Source organism: Zalophus californianus, chromosome X (genome assembly GCF_009762305.2).
Source record: "Zalophus californianus isolate mZalCal1 chromosome X, mZalCal1.pri.v2, whole genome shotgun sequence".
Classification (NCBI taxonomy): domain Eukaryota; kingdom Metazoa; phylum Chordata; class Mammalia; order Carnivora; family Otariidae; genus Zalophus; species Zalophus californianus.
In genome coordinates, this window is record NC_045612.1 from 39853527 (window position 1) to 39870674 (window position 17148).

General features: G+C 46.8%; 1 protein-coding gene across 5 annotated transcripts in view; it reads left to right on the forward strand.

Moving 5' to 3' along the window:
• The window catches only part of COL4A6 (collagen type IV alpha 6 chain), a 268983-nt gene that overhangs the window by 201372 nt on the left and 50463 nt on the right, over positions 1-17148 (forward strand). For 4 of the 5 annotated variants that reach the window (XM_027609383.1, XM_027609384.1, XM_027609386.1 and 1 more), the window contains 3 exons: positions 6830-6964; positions 8223-8267; positions 13937-14053. In XM_027609383.1, coding sequence (XP_027465184.1) covers positions 6830-6964; positions 8223-8267; positions 13937-14053 — 297 coding nt within the window. Of the gene's footprint in view, positions 1-6829; positions 6965-8222; positions 8268-13936; positions 14054-16306; positions 16365-17148 lie in introns of those variants that run through there. The other variant, XM_027609388.1, reaches the window with a different exon arrangement.

The window sequence follows — 17148 nt, forward strand, 5'->3', positions numbered from 1 at the left end:
TCCCTCTGTCTAACCCACCAATTCCAACCAGCACTACATTGTATGGTTTTTACCCTCTGAAATCACTCTTAAATCTCTCTTTTCCCTGTCTTCACTGCCATGAACCTAGTCCAGGTCACCGTTATTTCTCTTCAGGAGGTCACAGCCTCCTCACTGGGTTCCGTGTCTCTGGTCTTGCTGCCCCATCCTCTCCCTTCCTTTATATGTAGAGTTGATACTGTATGGACTTTGGTTAAGTTCCTTTCCCTTTCTGGGCATCAGCTTCTCCATCCTGAACGGGATGAGTTCCTAAGTCTTGAGCAGCAATCTTTTCTGCGGTTCTGTGATCAGATGGTTCTCGATTGCACTCTGGGGTGGCTATCTAGACTTCCAACGAAGTTATTGCTGTGCCTGACCACTGGCTTCTCAGTGTGCATATTCATTCATGCATTTCTCCATTCATTCAGCATTTACTGAGCTCCCGCTGTGTACTAGGCACTGTACTTAGCGCAGGTGATTCAATGGGGGAATAAGAACATGACCTGTCCTCAAAGGAGCTCAATCTGTTGGGGGTTATAGACACAAACAGGAGATCTAGCCCCTTCCGTGAGGTGGGAGTAATCATGGAAGGCTCCCTGGAGGAGCTGACATCTTTTTAAAATTTTTTTTAGAAAGAGAGAGCATGTGCGAGCAAACGAGTGAGGGGGGTGTGAAGGCTAGAGGGAGAGGGAAAGAGAGAATCTTAAGCAGGCTGCACCCAGTGTGGGACTCAATGCAGGGCTCAACACAGGGTTCGCTCTCATGACCCTGAGATCATGACCTGAATCGAAATCAAGAGTCAGGCACTTAACCGACTGAGCCACCCAGGCGCCCCTGGAGGAGCTGATATCTTGGAGCCTGAATGATAAATAGGAGCTAACTAGGAGAGCAGAGACATGTACAAAGGCCCTGGGACAGGATGCTAAAAGAAAGTAAAGCAAGATTGGAGGATGGCAGACCAAGAGGGAGGCTATGGCAACACTCTAGGGGAGACATGAGGAAGACCTGGACGAAGACCATGGGGATAGAGAGAAATGGACAGGTTTGAGTTGCATTTTGGAGGTGGAATTGACAGCCCTTGCTGGTGGATTGGATGCAGAAGATGAGGGAAGAGAGGTCATGGAGAACCCTTAGGTTTCTGGTTTAGTCAACTTTGTGGATAGACTGTCATTTGCTGAGTTAGTTCCATTTACTCAAGAGGAAGGAGCTGGTTTCGGGAATGGGGTTGAGGAGAAGATGATGAGTTCAGCTTTGGTCACATCGAGTTTGGGATGGTATATCCAGGTGGAGAGGCCTGGTGAGCCATTAGTTATACCATATATATTCTGGTATACTGAGAAGAGCAATCGGGGCTGGAGGTTCAGACTGGGGAGTCATTAGCATGTAGAGGAAGTTCCTTTAGGAGAATGAGCAGACACTGAAGAGCTGAGTGCCCAGGAGAGCCAAGACACCAACACCAAGAAAGGGGGGCAGTGCTCTCATAGATGTGGGGTGCTGGCATACATGCTCCCTCATTCCTGAGCACACATCCCTGCCCCAAAGAGAGTTTCTCAATGATATCTGTGCATCTCCCACTTAAACTTAAGAGAACGAACATTAAAAATACCCAGTCATGGGACGCTTGGGTGGCTCGGTCGTGAAGCGTCTGCCTTCGGCTCAGGTCATGATCCCAGGGTCCTGGGATCGAGCCTCGCATCGGGCTCCCTGCTCCGCGGGGGCCCTGCTTCTGCCTCTCCCGCTCCTCCTGCTTCTGTTCCTGCTCTCGGTGTCTCTCTCTCTCTGTCAAATAAATAAATAAAATCTTTAAAAAATATACTCAATCATAACTTTTCCATTTTACTGTAAATGATACCTAAAGAGGGAAGGGAACGGATACTTTCATGTTACCAGCCAGGCGTTCATTAACTCACTTAAATGCCTACAATAACCCTACACCAGAGCTATTATTTCTCAGCGCTCTAGAGACTCAGTGGTTACGTCACTTGCCCAAGGTCACCTAGCTATTACATGGCAGTAAGGAGATTTGACTCCAGCTCTGTCTGACTCCAGATCCAGCACCACCATACCAGGTAACAACACTACACCGCCTCCTGCTATAGAGCTGGATCCTCAGGAAAGCCTGCACATGCTCCCTTTTCCCTTCTGTTTCATAAATATCATTTGCATCCCCTAGCTTAATGCTTTGCTCTCCATTAAAATACAAATCCCCTTGGGGAGAAGTAAAGCTCTAAGTTGTTGTCAGTCATTTATGCCTCAGTGGCAATGAGTTTCAGTTTCTTCCATAGGCTTAAATTTTAATTTGATGGGAGAAGGACACTGGAAACTTCAGGAAGGGATAAAAAGACAAAAAGGGGGCTAATAAGGAAAAGCCACCCCCCCTCCATTTCACACTAGTGCCTAGTCTGAGGCATGTGCTTTTATGATTCTTTGAGGCTATTTCTGCGCCTGTGTACCACAACAGTCTCCCCTTCTCCACGGTTTTGCTTTCCGTGGTTTCAGTTACCCGTGGTCGACCATGGTCCGGAAGCAGATGATCCTCCCTCTGACCTATTCACTAGTAGCCTACCACTACGTCACCGTGCCTACGTCGTTGCCCTCATGTCATCTCACCACGTAGGCATTTTACCATCTCACATCATCCCAAGAAGGGTGAGTCCAGAACAGTAAGATATTTTGAGAGAGACACCACATTCACATAACTTTTTTTTTTACAGCAAATTGTTAATAGTTGTTCTGTTTTATTATTATTGTCAATCTTGTCCTGTGCCTGGTTTACAAATTAAACTTTATCCCAGGTATGTGTGTAGAGGAAAAATGATAGTATATATATATATATATTATATATATATATATATATATAGTTTGGTACTATCTGCAGTTTCAGGCCACCACCGGGGGTTGTGGTACACATACCCACGAATAGGGAGGGACTACTGTCTTTCATATGCAGACCCATTACTGGGTCTGTTACCCCAGTGATGTGGGGCCGGAGCTGTGGGTGTGGTCTGATCTAAGGTGACCCGAAACCGCATGCTAGCCCCAATGCCCTGTGGTCAGCAGGAAGCAGGCAGCCTGCGCATCAGTCAGGCACTGTCGTTCCTGGCCTCAGGCACAAGTCCCAGCTCAGTCTCTGGAGAATTCGACCCTGCTGCGCATATTTAAAATCCCTAGCAGATGGAGGCAGGAGAGCTTGTTGGAAAGACTGGGTGGAGTCCCTTCTGCCCTGTCTGGGTCTATTTGCCAAAATAAATGACATGTATGAGGGCAGGGCATTGGTCCAAGCCCATTGAAATTCTGCTAGCAGTCCCAACAGTGCTGGTGTTTCAGATTGGCTCTGGGAAATGATCAGAGTTAGGAAGAGAGAAATGATGTGTGAGCATCTGGCTGCTGCAGCCTACTGATGGGGACAGTCCCAGGGGCGGGCCCGGGGTAAGGGGGGCAGCCTCAAGGACCCCCTAGGACATCTGCCACTGGCGAACAGGGAAAGGGCCCCACACTGGCAGCCGGCAGTCTGGTTGGAGTCCCACGCTGTTTTCCTCACTAGCTATGGGACCCGAACAAGTCCTTCCCCTTCTCTTGGCTTCTTTTTTTCCCCCATGTATAAAATAGAACCTAGATGAAATGGTCTCCGAGGGCCCTTTCTGCTCGAACATTCTGTGACTTCTCTGACATGGGTTTGATTTCTTTTTATTTGTAGTGAGAGAGGCCCACCCACCCACCTGCTTATCTGCAGCTGCTGTGTTCTTACACTGACCTCTGCTGGCCATTATGAAAGGTGCCACCGATCGCTCCTTCGGAGGACCAAATTTAAAAAAAAAAAAAAAAAAAGGCAGTTCATCATTGATTTAGGGTTAAGCTTCATCAGTAGAGTGGGCACAGGGACAGGAACCCCATGCCTTGGAGACGAGCGAAAAAGGACATACAGCTGGAAGCACTGAGCAAGCATATCTGCAGATGGCTGACAAAACACCCCACAAAGCAAATGTGTCTCTCCCTTCTTTCCGTGGTGGTCGTCATCTGTTGGCGGTGCTGCGTCCCACTGTATGATGGCACCGCAGTGGGGAGGAAGAGTCCTCGTCTCGGATTCTATGATCCAGAAGGGCCTGGCACCCCACTGAGGAGGCAGTTCTAGGCTAGTGGTACCCCAGAAGCCTCGAGACATCCTGCAGGCCCCGCTTCTGGCCCTTAGGTGGGTCTGAGAGCTTTCTAGCTGGGGCCAGCCCAGAGGCTGTACCTCAGAGGTACGCATGCCCCCGAGGGGGGCCATTTCAGAAGGCCCTTTGGAAAAAGAACTAGAATCCAAAGAATCTACGAGTCCTTTAAGAGACTCACTCTAAGCTCTCTGTGGCAAATTCAGCATGGCTGGCCAGCCAAGAGAAAGGGAGCGGGCCAGGGAATCCTGCCTTTTCTCGATGGAATCAGATTTCCTGTTAAGTGCAGCCTTAGAATCACCTCACTCCTACGTCTCCTTGGTTACTCTTGCTGAACGTGTGCTCACAGAGGCAAGAGACCAGAGCTGGAGTGTGCCAGCCAGGCCCTGCTCAGGCCCCAGTGATGCGAGCAGGATGGGAACTGGGCCACACCACAATCTGCTCTCTCAGTCCAGTGGTTCATCGTGTTCTCCACCTCCCATCCCTTGATGTGAGAAAGCTTTGGGCAGTCCTCAGATTTGGGTCAAGCACTCAGTGCCCTGCCTGCGTCCTCTTTGCTAGTAATAACCTGGCCTCAGCAAGCCCATCCTGGGCCCCATCCTGGGCCCCATCCTCCCACCAACCAGTCCCCACCTTCCCCAACAGCTGGTTCTTATCTGTCTCCCTTGTTCTAGCCTCAGGCAGGCTGGAATTTCAGCCCTGAAATGCTGCCTTCCTCCCATTCGTCCCCTGTCCCCAAACCTCTGAGGGTTCCCTATGCACTCCTCCGTCAAGTCTTCAACTTTCCTTCTTTGCTTTCCAGGCCCGCCTCAGTTGGGGCCCCCTCAGCCTTTCCAGTGTGGGCCATGACTCCCCCCAGCCATGGACAGAACGTAAGCATTTCACAAACCCTCCATGGCCAACCCTTTCTTTGTGCTCCTGGACCACTTAGGCTCTGTTCTAGACCTGTACTGTTTGCTGTGGTTTTGTGGACATTAGTCTTGAAAGCTAGGCCTACTTTCTGGACTTCTTTGTTAATCCTCAACCCTCCAGCATTATTTTTTTTAAGTATTGGTATTGGTCTTTTTCTTTTTAGTACTGTTATTGGTCTTTTTCTTTATACACACACATATACGCGCACACACACACACACACACACATAAACTTACAAGAGTAATAAATAACAGAATCATTATAAACAAAATTCCAACAGTGGGAGGTAAGAGCATAAAAAGTGAAAGTTCTCATCCCATTCCAGCGTCCCCAGAAATAAGCCATTAAGCACTCCACAGCCTAGCACCCTTTAGAAGTTACATGTTGGGTGCTGGAGAAGGTTAGTGGTGGGTGGTACCCCCAGAAAATTGCATCTCCTTAGGAAGAACATCTTTGTACTTCTTTGGATGAGTTATTGGTCTTCGTGGGCCTAATTGACACTGGAAATTTTACTCCAAAGGCCCCGCACAGCTGGTGGCCAGTTGCATCTCCAGTACGTGACTCTGACCACTACCTAAAGCATCTGTCCTGTTTCCAGCCTTTTAAAAAGCAACCCTTGAAGGTGAATATTAAAGGGTACGTCTAATGGGCTTTCCTGAGTTTTTAGCAGATGTGTGGGAAATTGCAGATAGTCAGTAAAAGGGCCAAGAGGTGGAGATGGGAAACGTTCATGAAAATAGGCTCTCTACCTGGTATGGCGTGGTGTTCTCTGAGAGGTAATGCACATTACTAATGGTTTTCATCTTTCTGCCAAGAATATTCGGTACCTACTGGGATTTGTTCTAAATGATAGACTAGCCCGCCTGTGTTGCACCCACTTGGGTTAATTCTCTATCTCGGTCAGCTTTGAAATGTCAGCCTGAACTCTCAGACTTAATTGTTGCAGACACTTTATAACTAACGCATTCAAAATCCTCAAGCTGCTCCCTCTTGCTATCATAATTGATACTTAATGGATAGTTGCAGGCTTCTTGAATTTTACACATTCAACACTCTACAGATGGTGGGTTGAAGGGAAAGAGGGAGAAATAGAGAAGGAACAAGTAAACAGTGTGTGTGTGTGTGTGTGTGTGTGTGTGTGTGTGTGTGTGTTCCCTGTAAGCATCTGTTTCCAGTTGCAGTGATGGGGCCCTGGGATCTGTAAACAAAGATGAGCTTTTGCAGGTTGGTCAGCCTATGGGTTTCTGGGTTTTCCCCTCTCTGGATCTTTCTCTCCTCTCTGGACCCCACCCCCACCCCGAGGCAATGTTCTTTAGGCCTAGCCCTTTCTGGACTTCACTGCAAGTATGGGATTGGCCATTTGAATGTGAGTTATAAAATGTCACGATGCTCTCCAGCGTTCTGTTCTTTCACCATTTTGACAATCTGATGGATGGCCTGGCATCAACTAGAAAGAGGACAATATTAGCCCGCCTGAATAACTAATCTCCTAAGAAGTACAAAGTTGAAGGATCTTGGTGCACATGAATCTTATTAAATGCGCTTATAAAATATGTTCTATCCAAACAAGCTTAGCGGCCCCGAAAATAGCCTTCTCTGATCTGTGTCTGGAACTTTGGCATGCCTCACAGATCTCTAAGCCAAAATTATTCAGTGAAGCGATGACAGTGTTCTCTGTGCATGGGAAAATGGGGAGTGTTGATGTTGAGTCCTCTGTTGGCTAATTGCACCCGTTCTCTCCATCTTAGGGGCGACCGGGACCAGTCGGAATTCAAGGTCCAACAGGTCCACAGGGATCTGCCGGCCCTAGTGGTTTAGCAGGGTTGAGAGGAGAGAGAGGCTCCCCAGGCCCTCTGGGACCATACGGACCAAAAGGAGATAAGGTAAAAACACCAAAGCCTGCTTTCTCTTTGACTCGTGGACCACACGTATGAAGGCAAAAGGTTCTAAATCTCAGTTCTGTTCGCTTATGGAAATAATACTAATCCTGAGTCCCTCGGTGCCAGGCCACAGACTTTAATGAGAAACAGCCTGGACGGTATGCTGCCAATGGATCAACCCATTTCTAGAGAGACCCTGGATCAACCCATTTCTAGAGAGACCCTCATGGAAAGCAAGCCGTTAAAGCGCATGTGTTGGCTACTTGCTGGACACGTGGGCTTGCCGGGCTGGGATTTCAGGTGGGTTCGAGGTGGGCATGGGTCAGAAGTTCAAGCAGCTGGGCAGGAGAGGTCAGGAATCCAAGCAAGGAGACTGGGAAGCAGAGTGTCAGAATGCTGGGAAGCAGTCTGGGCCACAAAGGTAGGGAAAGAGATGCAAGAAAGGAGATTGATCATGTCATGGTAGCTGGCTGAGTTTAGCAGCTTAGTTTGTATTCCCTGCAGATTTTAATCACCTCCTATTCAGCCCACTGTTAAGGGAGGGATTCCCACCCTAGGGTTCTGAGGATGGCAGAAGACATGACCCCTGACCTCGGATGGAAGAGATTGGCATCAGGTTTATTAGTTACCTATACTCAACGGCACAGGGTAGAAGGACACCACACACCACGCAGGGCCACATGGTGTGTGGGGGGCTGCACTCTGGAACAGAATAAACCAGAAGGGGCTGTGAGAGGTAGCCTTTGTAGTGTCAAAAGGGTGAGGTGCCCTTTTGTTCCCGTGGGAGGATGTGGTTGGCTTGTTTGAATAATTTAATGAGCCATCAGGGACCGAAACCCACGACTCAGGGACAAGCAGGAACTGCACCTGCTCTGTTTGATAAGGAGGGCCATTTCCCTAGCAGACCTCAGACCTCCTCTATGGCAGCAGTGAAGACAGGGGAGCTTGGGGCTAGGCCTTTAGAGGCCCTCCCAGTTTTCCCAGATGTCAAAGCAGCATGTAATATTGAGCTATTATTTTTGGTCGGGCGCCATATTGCTCAAGATAAAAACTGGTCTCAGAACACAAACATATTTAACACCGTGGGTAGAGGCAAGTGACCACCTGGACCTGGAGTAGGGAGCAACGTGACACAATGTGGAGAAGGAGGTGCACAACACTTCTTAACTTAGGTCATGAATCACATGAAAGAACCCACTGAATCTAGTGGAGATCAATTAGATTGTCTCTTACACCTTCCTCTTCCTACTCCTTGTTTTAGGGTCCCATGGGAGTTCCTGGCTTTCTCGGCATCAATGGGATTCCGGTGAGTATGTCCCCAGAGGCATTTTTCAGCATCACTTCTAGGTCGTGCCTCACAGTGCACTCACCTTGGCCTTCACCACATCCTGTCTCACACAAGCGTGCTCCGGGTCAAGTGTTGAGATGCTTGATGTTCAGGCTTGAAGCGAAGTGGTCGCACACACTTTCCCGGGGATTTAGTTACAGGTAGCACTTAAATCAGCCAGGTGGGACATGTGCAGGCATAACTGTCAATACGTTAGCCAAAAAGAATTAGGTCTTGTGGGTTGAGGGGAGCTTTAACTGGAGATGATGTGTGGAGACACACATCAGAGCACATGCATACTCATTATAAGAAAATTAAGGAAAAAAAGAATATTTAGAGGATACATAAAATTAGGCAGAAAAATATTTAGTGTTATCTCAATACATTTCACTCCAGTAATTTGTTCTCTTCAGCCTTATCTCATTCCAGAGTGAATTTCCCTTTAGCTTTTACAGAGCGACTATTCCAGAGATCACACGGAGACGGCCCCTTCCCTTTATCCTGAGGACCTGGTTTTGCTGGAGATAAGTGAGGAATTTGGAGCTTACAGACATCTCCTTTTCCCATTTTATCTGGTCCGACCCCTTGGTTGCTCCGTTTTCACCCTGTATTCTTATTTATCCCACCACTGGAGAGTCCACGATTAACATTTAAAATACAGTATTTGCAACTTGCTGCTGTCATTTTTTAGTTCTGCCTTTTGGCACGTGTCTAGATAGCTAATCTGTAGCCTGGGCTGTGTTTTGTCTATAGCAATGGTTTTCAGCCTTGTTTCAGAGAAGACCCAAAGGTTGTGTGGAAGGAAGCTCAGTGTACGAATCAGGGAAAAGTAGAGCTTCTTTGTTTGAGGGAGGTTTTAGAGCCTGCTTTTATCCTTCCAACAACCTCGAAGGGCTTCTTCTGCACCATATCTAAGCACACTTTGGCAAATCCTGGACTTAACAGCTTCTTGCATTATACTGCGTTATCATCTAGTAGCAAGGAAGGGGGCTTAAACCTCCTTGTGCCAATCTGTAGGTATTTCTTGTACACTTGCTAGATGCTGTCTCTCTACTACAGGGATACAGAAAAAGCATATGGATCTACCCTCAAAGATATTATCATCTGGGGGCACCTGGGTGGCTCAGCCAGTTAAGCGTCTGCCTTCAGCTCAGGTCATGATCCCGGGGTCCTGGTATCGAGCCCCACATCAGGCTCCCTGCTCAGTGGGAAGCCTGCTTCTCCCTCTCCCTGCCTGTATGCTCTCTCTCTCAAATAAATAAAATATTTTAAAAAGATATTATCTGCTCAGTTGAAAAAAAATAATAAAAATATATTATCTGATCCATTTTCTTTCCAGCTCTAGTATACAGTTGTGGAGTTGGAGGACAGAGTCTTGTTTCCTTATATTTGTTATCTGTATCAACAAATCGGCCATCAGAATTCTGCATTTTATCCAACTGCAGAATCTGCAAAATGCCCAGAAATGGGCCAGCAGGGACATAAGTGGATGGGGTTAGCTGTCCTTTCATGACATCCTCTGGCATTTTCCCCTGGCTGTCTTCCTATCGGCACTTTATCCAGAGCCTCTGCTCGGATTGTGTGCCTTCTGGGAGCCAGGGGGTAAGGAAAACGAGAAAGCTGGAGAGCGCCTCTTCCATTCCTCCTGTGGAGCTGAGTGGGGGATTTGGAGCTTACAACAGCACTGGGCTCTTCCTCCTGCAGTCTCTTTTTAATGGGGGCTGGAAGGAAGCGAATCCTGTGACACAGAGGCTGATTTCAATTCTGAACTGGGACGTGCCCCAGAGTCCAGCTGGATACTTCTCTCTCCAGCATGTGGCCAGGAGAGCACTAGGGCTTGCAGGAATTGCTCGCTTCTCTCTGGGGCTTCATTACTTGGGAGAATGAGGTACAGGTGTACAGATTCCTCCAAATGAATGCACTGCTCCTGATAGAAGCCCCCACTCCCTTGGCCCTTCCCTTGACCAAAAGTTGCCTATGTTTGCTTTTGACCATTGATTACTTTAGCTTCAGGCTCCAAGACTCTCTTACTCAGTGAAATTATTCTCCCTTGTTCCTTCCCCCTCTTCCAGCAGTTCAAGATGTATTTATTGGGCACCTTCTGTTTGCTGCTTACCTCTCCCTTCCATCTCTAATCTCCTAGGGGTCCTCGGTGTCTAGCTCCTTATTACATGTGGCCCATGGTATTTATTAATTGTCTTATCTGATGGTCTTATCTAGCTTTCTTGAAAATGCAGAGTACATCTTCTGCTCCACTCGGAGGCCTCAGAGACCCCAGGGCTGAATTCACCACATACTAGAACGCTAGAAATATCTGCAGGACTGGTTCCAACCCTTAGTGCCCACACAAGCAACAGTTGTCAGACTGGCAGGACTCCCTCAGACACAGGAAGACATAGACACCCTTGGCCCAGCCGGACTAATTATTTTGCTCTACTTTCGGCAGCTGAAACCAACAGCTTTCCCAACACATCTTACTAAACTGGATCACTGCACAAATCTGATTCCCCGCTTAATATTGGCTGATCGCTAACATATGTGTCACTGGTTTTGGTCCCAAAACTCCATTGTTGCTGCCATGTAGGTAGTTTCAACATGAGTGAGCAAGTAATCATTTTATGATCATCCAAGTCTGTGCACCAAGGGGCACAGCAACCAGTTGGGAGAATGAACAAACAAGCATTCATCAAGATAGTCAACATTAGACTAACATAGACTCAGGGCGGTAGGCTTGTGGTTTTTCATGATATCACAGCTGTGCGTTGGAGCTGTTGGCACCCACAAGAAATGTATGTTTATCAACTGTTTTCAGTTCACATAAGGTTGGGAGCAGAAGTTTTCAAGTTGTCCTTTGCAATGTATGTTTAGCTTTTCTCCTGGAGTTAATCTCAAACATTTCCCTTCCTAGAGACTCGTAAATGAACACACCAGATTTATATCTTCAGAATGAACACACACCACTCACCAAACGGAAACTTTTCCCTTTGAAATCTGGGTTCTCAGGAACATTGCTTTTCTGAATTACAGCATATCTTCTTATCCTGTGTATTTGGCACCTTGCAGTTGTAGAGAATCATGGTCTCCTCTCTCAAAGAGCTACGTTCCCCTTGAAAGCTGACACACACATCTGTAAAATCATTAGCTAAAACCAGAAGGGGCCCATTGCCCGAAATGCTGTGGTACTACTGAGAATTCGAAGGAGATAGAACTTCAGCCCGGTGGCGTATCCTTGCTGACTTGCCTGGGAGAAGTAGACTTCCTGTTCATTGAGCTCCTATGTAGTAAACTTAGCCTCGTTTAATTGTAGCCATAAACTGTTCATTTCATTTTGATGTTGACAACAACCCTAGGAGGTAGTATTGTTCATCTCCATTTTTTACGGATGAAGAAACTGAGGCTCAAGCCGGGGAGAGGCAAAGCTGGGATTGGAACACAAGTCTCGCTGACTCAGAACGTGCTTTAGCTGTCACCTCAGCTGAACAAGACAAGGCTGACAGGTCTGAATCAAATGCCAGCGGTTAATTCCAGAGAATTCAGCTAAGGGGGCAAAGAGTGAACAGGTGCCGCCTGGAATCCTAATAGAAGATATTAGGAATTCAGGCAAGGGGAGCCTGGGTGGCTCAGTCAATGGAGCATCTGACTCTTGATTTCAGCTCAGGTCATGATCTCAGGGTCATAAGATGGGCCCCACGTCGGGCTCCGCACTCAGCGCAGAATCTGCTTGAGATTCTTTCTCTTCCTCTGCCCCTCCCCCTCATCGTGCTTGCTCTCTAAAATAAATAAATAAATATTTTTAAAAAAAGGAATTCAGGCAAGAAAACCACAGGATTGGGGCCCAAGTTAAAAAAAAAAAAGTAGATACCAAGGGATAAGAAGCCAGGAAGTTTTGGTGTCAAACACAACCAAGGCTCCAGGAGTAAGGTGGGTCCCTAGGACTGAGCCAACATATTGTCTTTGCCTTAACTCATCCCTGTTACCCAGCTTAGCGATAACCCCTAGCACATTTGGCTGGGATATTTTAAAGTGGCGATCAGGATCCCGGGAAGAAATAGATACTCCACCTGAAAGGATTAACTGAAGAGAGTGGCGTGAAGGGTATATTTAAAGGATGTAGGCATGATTCAGGGCAACAGCAATGGATTGCAAAGCCGCTGACACAAAAGCTTTGGCTGCCTCTAGGCCCAAAGTGGAAAGAAAGAACGGTGAAAGTGGAACTGGACACTGGACACTGGTCAGATCTGGAGCCAAGGAATAGTGGCTGCTCAACGAAGACTTGTAGAGAAATGTGGCCATTGTCCAAAATATGGCCAGGGAGGGAGGGCATGCGGGAAATAAACAACCTGTGCTCTTTCTCCTCCCGCTCTTTGATCTTCTGCCTGTGTCTCCCAGTGGCCAAAGACAACTGGGAGAGAGAGAGAAAGGGAGCCTAGGCGGCACCGTTCATAAAGTTCAGCCTCCCAAGGCACAGATCTGGGGAAGGTGGAGCGTGGATCTTCAGGGCAAACAAGAAGAGCCATTTCGTTTGGGAATAAAATGTTGACGACTTAGTAAGCTGTTCTCAGTGTCCCCAGCACAGCTAAAATTCATCACCTGAGCCTGAGCAGGTACAGACTGTAGCAGGTTTATTGCGAAGATAAGTTTCTTGACCATTCTTCTGTTCTTAGCATTCCATGAGTCCAGCAGTCTAGACTCATACTTTTGTATCAGACTATCTCGTACCAACGTAATAATAATGAAACTGTATCAAAATCCTATGGAGCATTTTCTCAGTAAGAATTTGATAAAAGCTCATTTCCCCTAATGATTCAAAAAGTTGAGTTTCGAATGTGTGGCACGTTTCCCCCAAATTATGAAATATCCATGGTTGGCTTTAAAAAGTGCATGTGGCAGGGTCGGAGTCAACCTTTTATTGACCCGTCCAGATTTCTGGGCTTTCAGGTCATCTCTTTGCTCTGTAACCCAACACACACCCTGCTTTTGACAGATTTTAAAAGATCTGTTCCCCACGAAAAGGTAGACTCTAAGCTCAACTCTGGGAAACTCTTGAATTCTGATCAATCATGTGAATGATTGCTAATCCCCCCGGCAAAACAACTGTCTCAGTAGCAAGTATGGAGAAGAGGCGAAAGCATAGAGGTGGTGCTGTGGAAACTGCTTCTGCTCTGTTGACCAACAGCCAACATCCTTTCCTAGGCAGAGCCATATTTAAAAAAAAAAGCCCCAGGCTTTTCCAATACAGACAGCCACACCAGGCTGCCCGGGTTCCGGTCTGTTCTGAGGAAGTCCCAAGGCCTGGCATGATTCCCTGATGGTAACCCTTCGGCTGCCAGCCAGCTAAGCCCTGTCTTAGTACATCTTTGTACCCCGGGAAGATGAAGTTGCACCACCCTGTGTATCCCATCTCTTTAGGCTTGGTCCCTTCGGTTTCAGCAGGGGTCTGATTAAAGCATCAATCCTTCAGGGAGGGGGCCCCCCTGGGTTGTCATCAGCTCCGTACACCTGAGTGTGGACGAAAGCTCTAAGAGCATAGTTCTCATAGGACAAGGAGCCAGCGATGGGCAGGACACTTGGTTTCTCTTCCTGTGGAGCTTGTCAGGGTAGGTCGGAGGCCTGCAGCTGATGTGATCCCTTCTTTTCTCTTGGAACAGGGCCACCCCGGACAGCCAGGGCCCAGGGGCCCACCTGGCCTGGATGGCTGTAATGGCACGCAAGGAGCTGTTGGATATCCGGGCCCTGATGGCTATCCTGGGCTTCTCGGACCACCCGTACGTTGCCGGATCTTTGTCCATTATCTCAAAAGGCATTCTTCACCTTTCCCTGCTTTTATGGAGACCTCGTTAAGCATCTGCATCTAAAGAATACCAGTTGCGGGGGGCGTGCACATGCTCCACTCCTCAGAGGGTTTTTTTTTTTTTTTCTTTTTCAAACAAAACTTTTAGAGTTGGGAAGGTTGTGAAGAGCCTCTAGTACATTTCAGAGCAAAGTATATATACTTGGGCTATTTGACATGTTCCCACATCAGATGACATTGGAAAATGCAGTACTTGGAAGGCTTACGTGGGATCATGGGAGCACTGACAATGACCCAAAGGGCTTGGCAGGCTTGGTCTAAACCAGTGATTCTTGGGGCACCTGGGTGGCTCAGTTGGTTAAGAGACTGCCTTCAGCTCAGGTCATGATCCCGGAGTCCCAGGATCGAGTCCCGCATAGGGCTCCCTGTTCAGCAGGGAGTCTGCTTCTCCCTCTGACCCTACCCCCTCTTGGGCTCTCTCTCTCTCACTCTCTCTCTCTCTCTCAAATAAATAAATAAAATTTTTTAAAAAATTAAAAAAAAATAAACCAGTGATTCTTGACCAGGGGTGATTCCCCACCTCCAAGGAACATTTGACAGTTACTAGTGACAGTTTTGGTTGTCACCACTCAGGGTATGCTACTAGCACAAGATGGCTTTCCTCCAACATCAAAGAAGTCATCTGTCCCAAAGTGTCCATAGTGAGAAAGAATTGAGAAATACTACTCTACACTGACATAGTTTGCCCCCATCCCCCCACAACCCACCCCCATAACCCTTGCTTCCCGGATTGGTAGAGCATTTTTTAGATCCTGCTCTCACCACTTTTATTTAATTCTATTCATCCAGGTAGGGCCCAGATATTTGGATCTGAAGGATCTCTAATATATACCATGCCCTTGCAAGGCTGCTTTTACAAGCGACTGGAAAGAGAAAAATAACACATTCAAGCCCATTGTCAACCTTACTTGAAATAATCTAAGCTACTAAGGGTACTGAGGTGATAGATTTAGCTAGAAATCACACTATTAGATTCCGTAGCTACATGAATTAATTGGCATTTTTTCAGTATGTCTTATTCCGGTGCTATCCCACATTCTTTTTCTTTGTTATAATTAGAGTATAATTGACATCTAACATCATGTTAGTTTCAGGCGTACAACATAATGATCCGATATTTGTATACATTGCAAAATGGTCACCACACTAAGTCTAGTTACCATCTGTCACCATACAGAGCGACGAATTTTTTTTCTTATGGTGAGAACCTTCAAGATCTCCTCTCTTAGCAACTTTCAGGTATGCAATAAAATATTATTTACCCTGGGGGCACCTGGCTGACTCAGTCAGTGGAGGATGCAATTCTTGATCTCGGGGTTGTAAGTTTGAGCCCCACATTAAGGTATAGAGATTACTTAATAATAAAATCTTTTAAAAATATATTATTGACTATAGTCACCATGCTGTACATGACATCCCCATGACTTCCTTATTTTGTCACTGGATATTTATACCTATTGATCCCCATCATACATTTCACCCATCCCCTTCCCAGCCGCCCCCACCCCCGCCAACCACCAGTCTGTTCTCTGTATCTGAAATTTGTTTTGTTTTGTGTGTTCATTTGTTTGGGTTTTGCTTTTGATTCCACATATCAGGGAAATCATACAGTATTTGTCTTTCTCTGCCTGGCTTATTTCACTTAGTGTAATGCCCTTGAGGTCTAGCCATGTTGTTGCAAATGGCAAGATTTCATTCTTTTTTATGGCTGAGTAGTATTCCACTGTGTGTGTGTGTGTGTGTGTGTGTGTGTGTGTGTGTGTATCACATCTTCTTTATCCATTCATCCATCGACAGACACTTAGGTTATTTCCATACCGGGGTATTTATACCAAGAAAACAAAAACACTAATTCAAAAAGATATATGCCCCCTATATTCATTGAAGCATTAGTTAGTTAGTATTTTATTGGAAGAGTAGCACCATTGGCTTCAGTGACCAAGTCGTGGGTGTGGGTATCCACATAAGAAAGTGAGATAGACGAAGCACAAGCCTCAGATTGGCAAAGAGGACCTTGACATCTAAAGACCAAACCAATATGCAGCGGGGGTGGGGGTTGGAGAAGGACGTATTACCAACATAGTATGAGCTTGTTTGAGTCACAAAGGCCTCCCAACACTGCCATGGCAACAGAAGAGGAGAACAAATCACATCTGTGTTTAGAGAATGGAAACCCAGCAAAGTGAGGAAATGCTGCCCCCAAGAGGGAGAAAAGAAATCTTGAGGTAATAAACATCCTGACAGCCAAAAGGACAAGGGTAAAACCTAATCCTGTCCCTAAGCCTCCCCTTAAGCCTAAATAGGAACTTGGGCATAGATTTTACTAAGCTGAACCCTTACTAACGCTGCTGAATCTTGAGTGGATATTCTGTCAAGCCTCTTTGATGAAAGGAGCGGCCATAAGTATAAGGGGAAACAGGAAGCGTCTGGAAAGAAGGTGCTTCGGGGACCCACTGTTCTTCTATCACACCTATGATCCTTGAGCTCGAGGAATCCATACTTCAGCCAACTCTTCAGTCCCCAAAGCTTAGTCCTACCTCCAATACTAATCCTGACTTCCCCTTAGATATAGGGACATTGACTTTCCCCAGGAGGACACACTTTAGCAGACATTAGGGGGACAGTAAAAAGTCTGGTTGGTAGTCAGGTTCGGCGTACTTTGAACTGTTCTCCATGTTAACAGTGAGACACACCAAGCCTCTTAGACAGGCGTTGAAGCTGAGATTTTGTGGCAGAATCACAGGATGGAGATGGTTTTGTAAATATCTCCCAACCTGGAGGGCCGCAGACTGGCCGGTGTGACCCATGACTGAGGCTTGGTTTGATATTTTTAAAAGTTTGTGTAGAATGAGAGAAGAATACAAGACAGAGCCCAAATATGGCCCACAAAGTCTAAATTCTTTACTATCTGGCTCTTTACCGAAGTTCTCTAAGCTCTGTCCTAGCCAGAGGCCGTGTCAGGGACATACCTGTGAGGGGTGGAGCAGATGAGCAGTAGGCTTATGAACA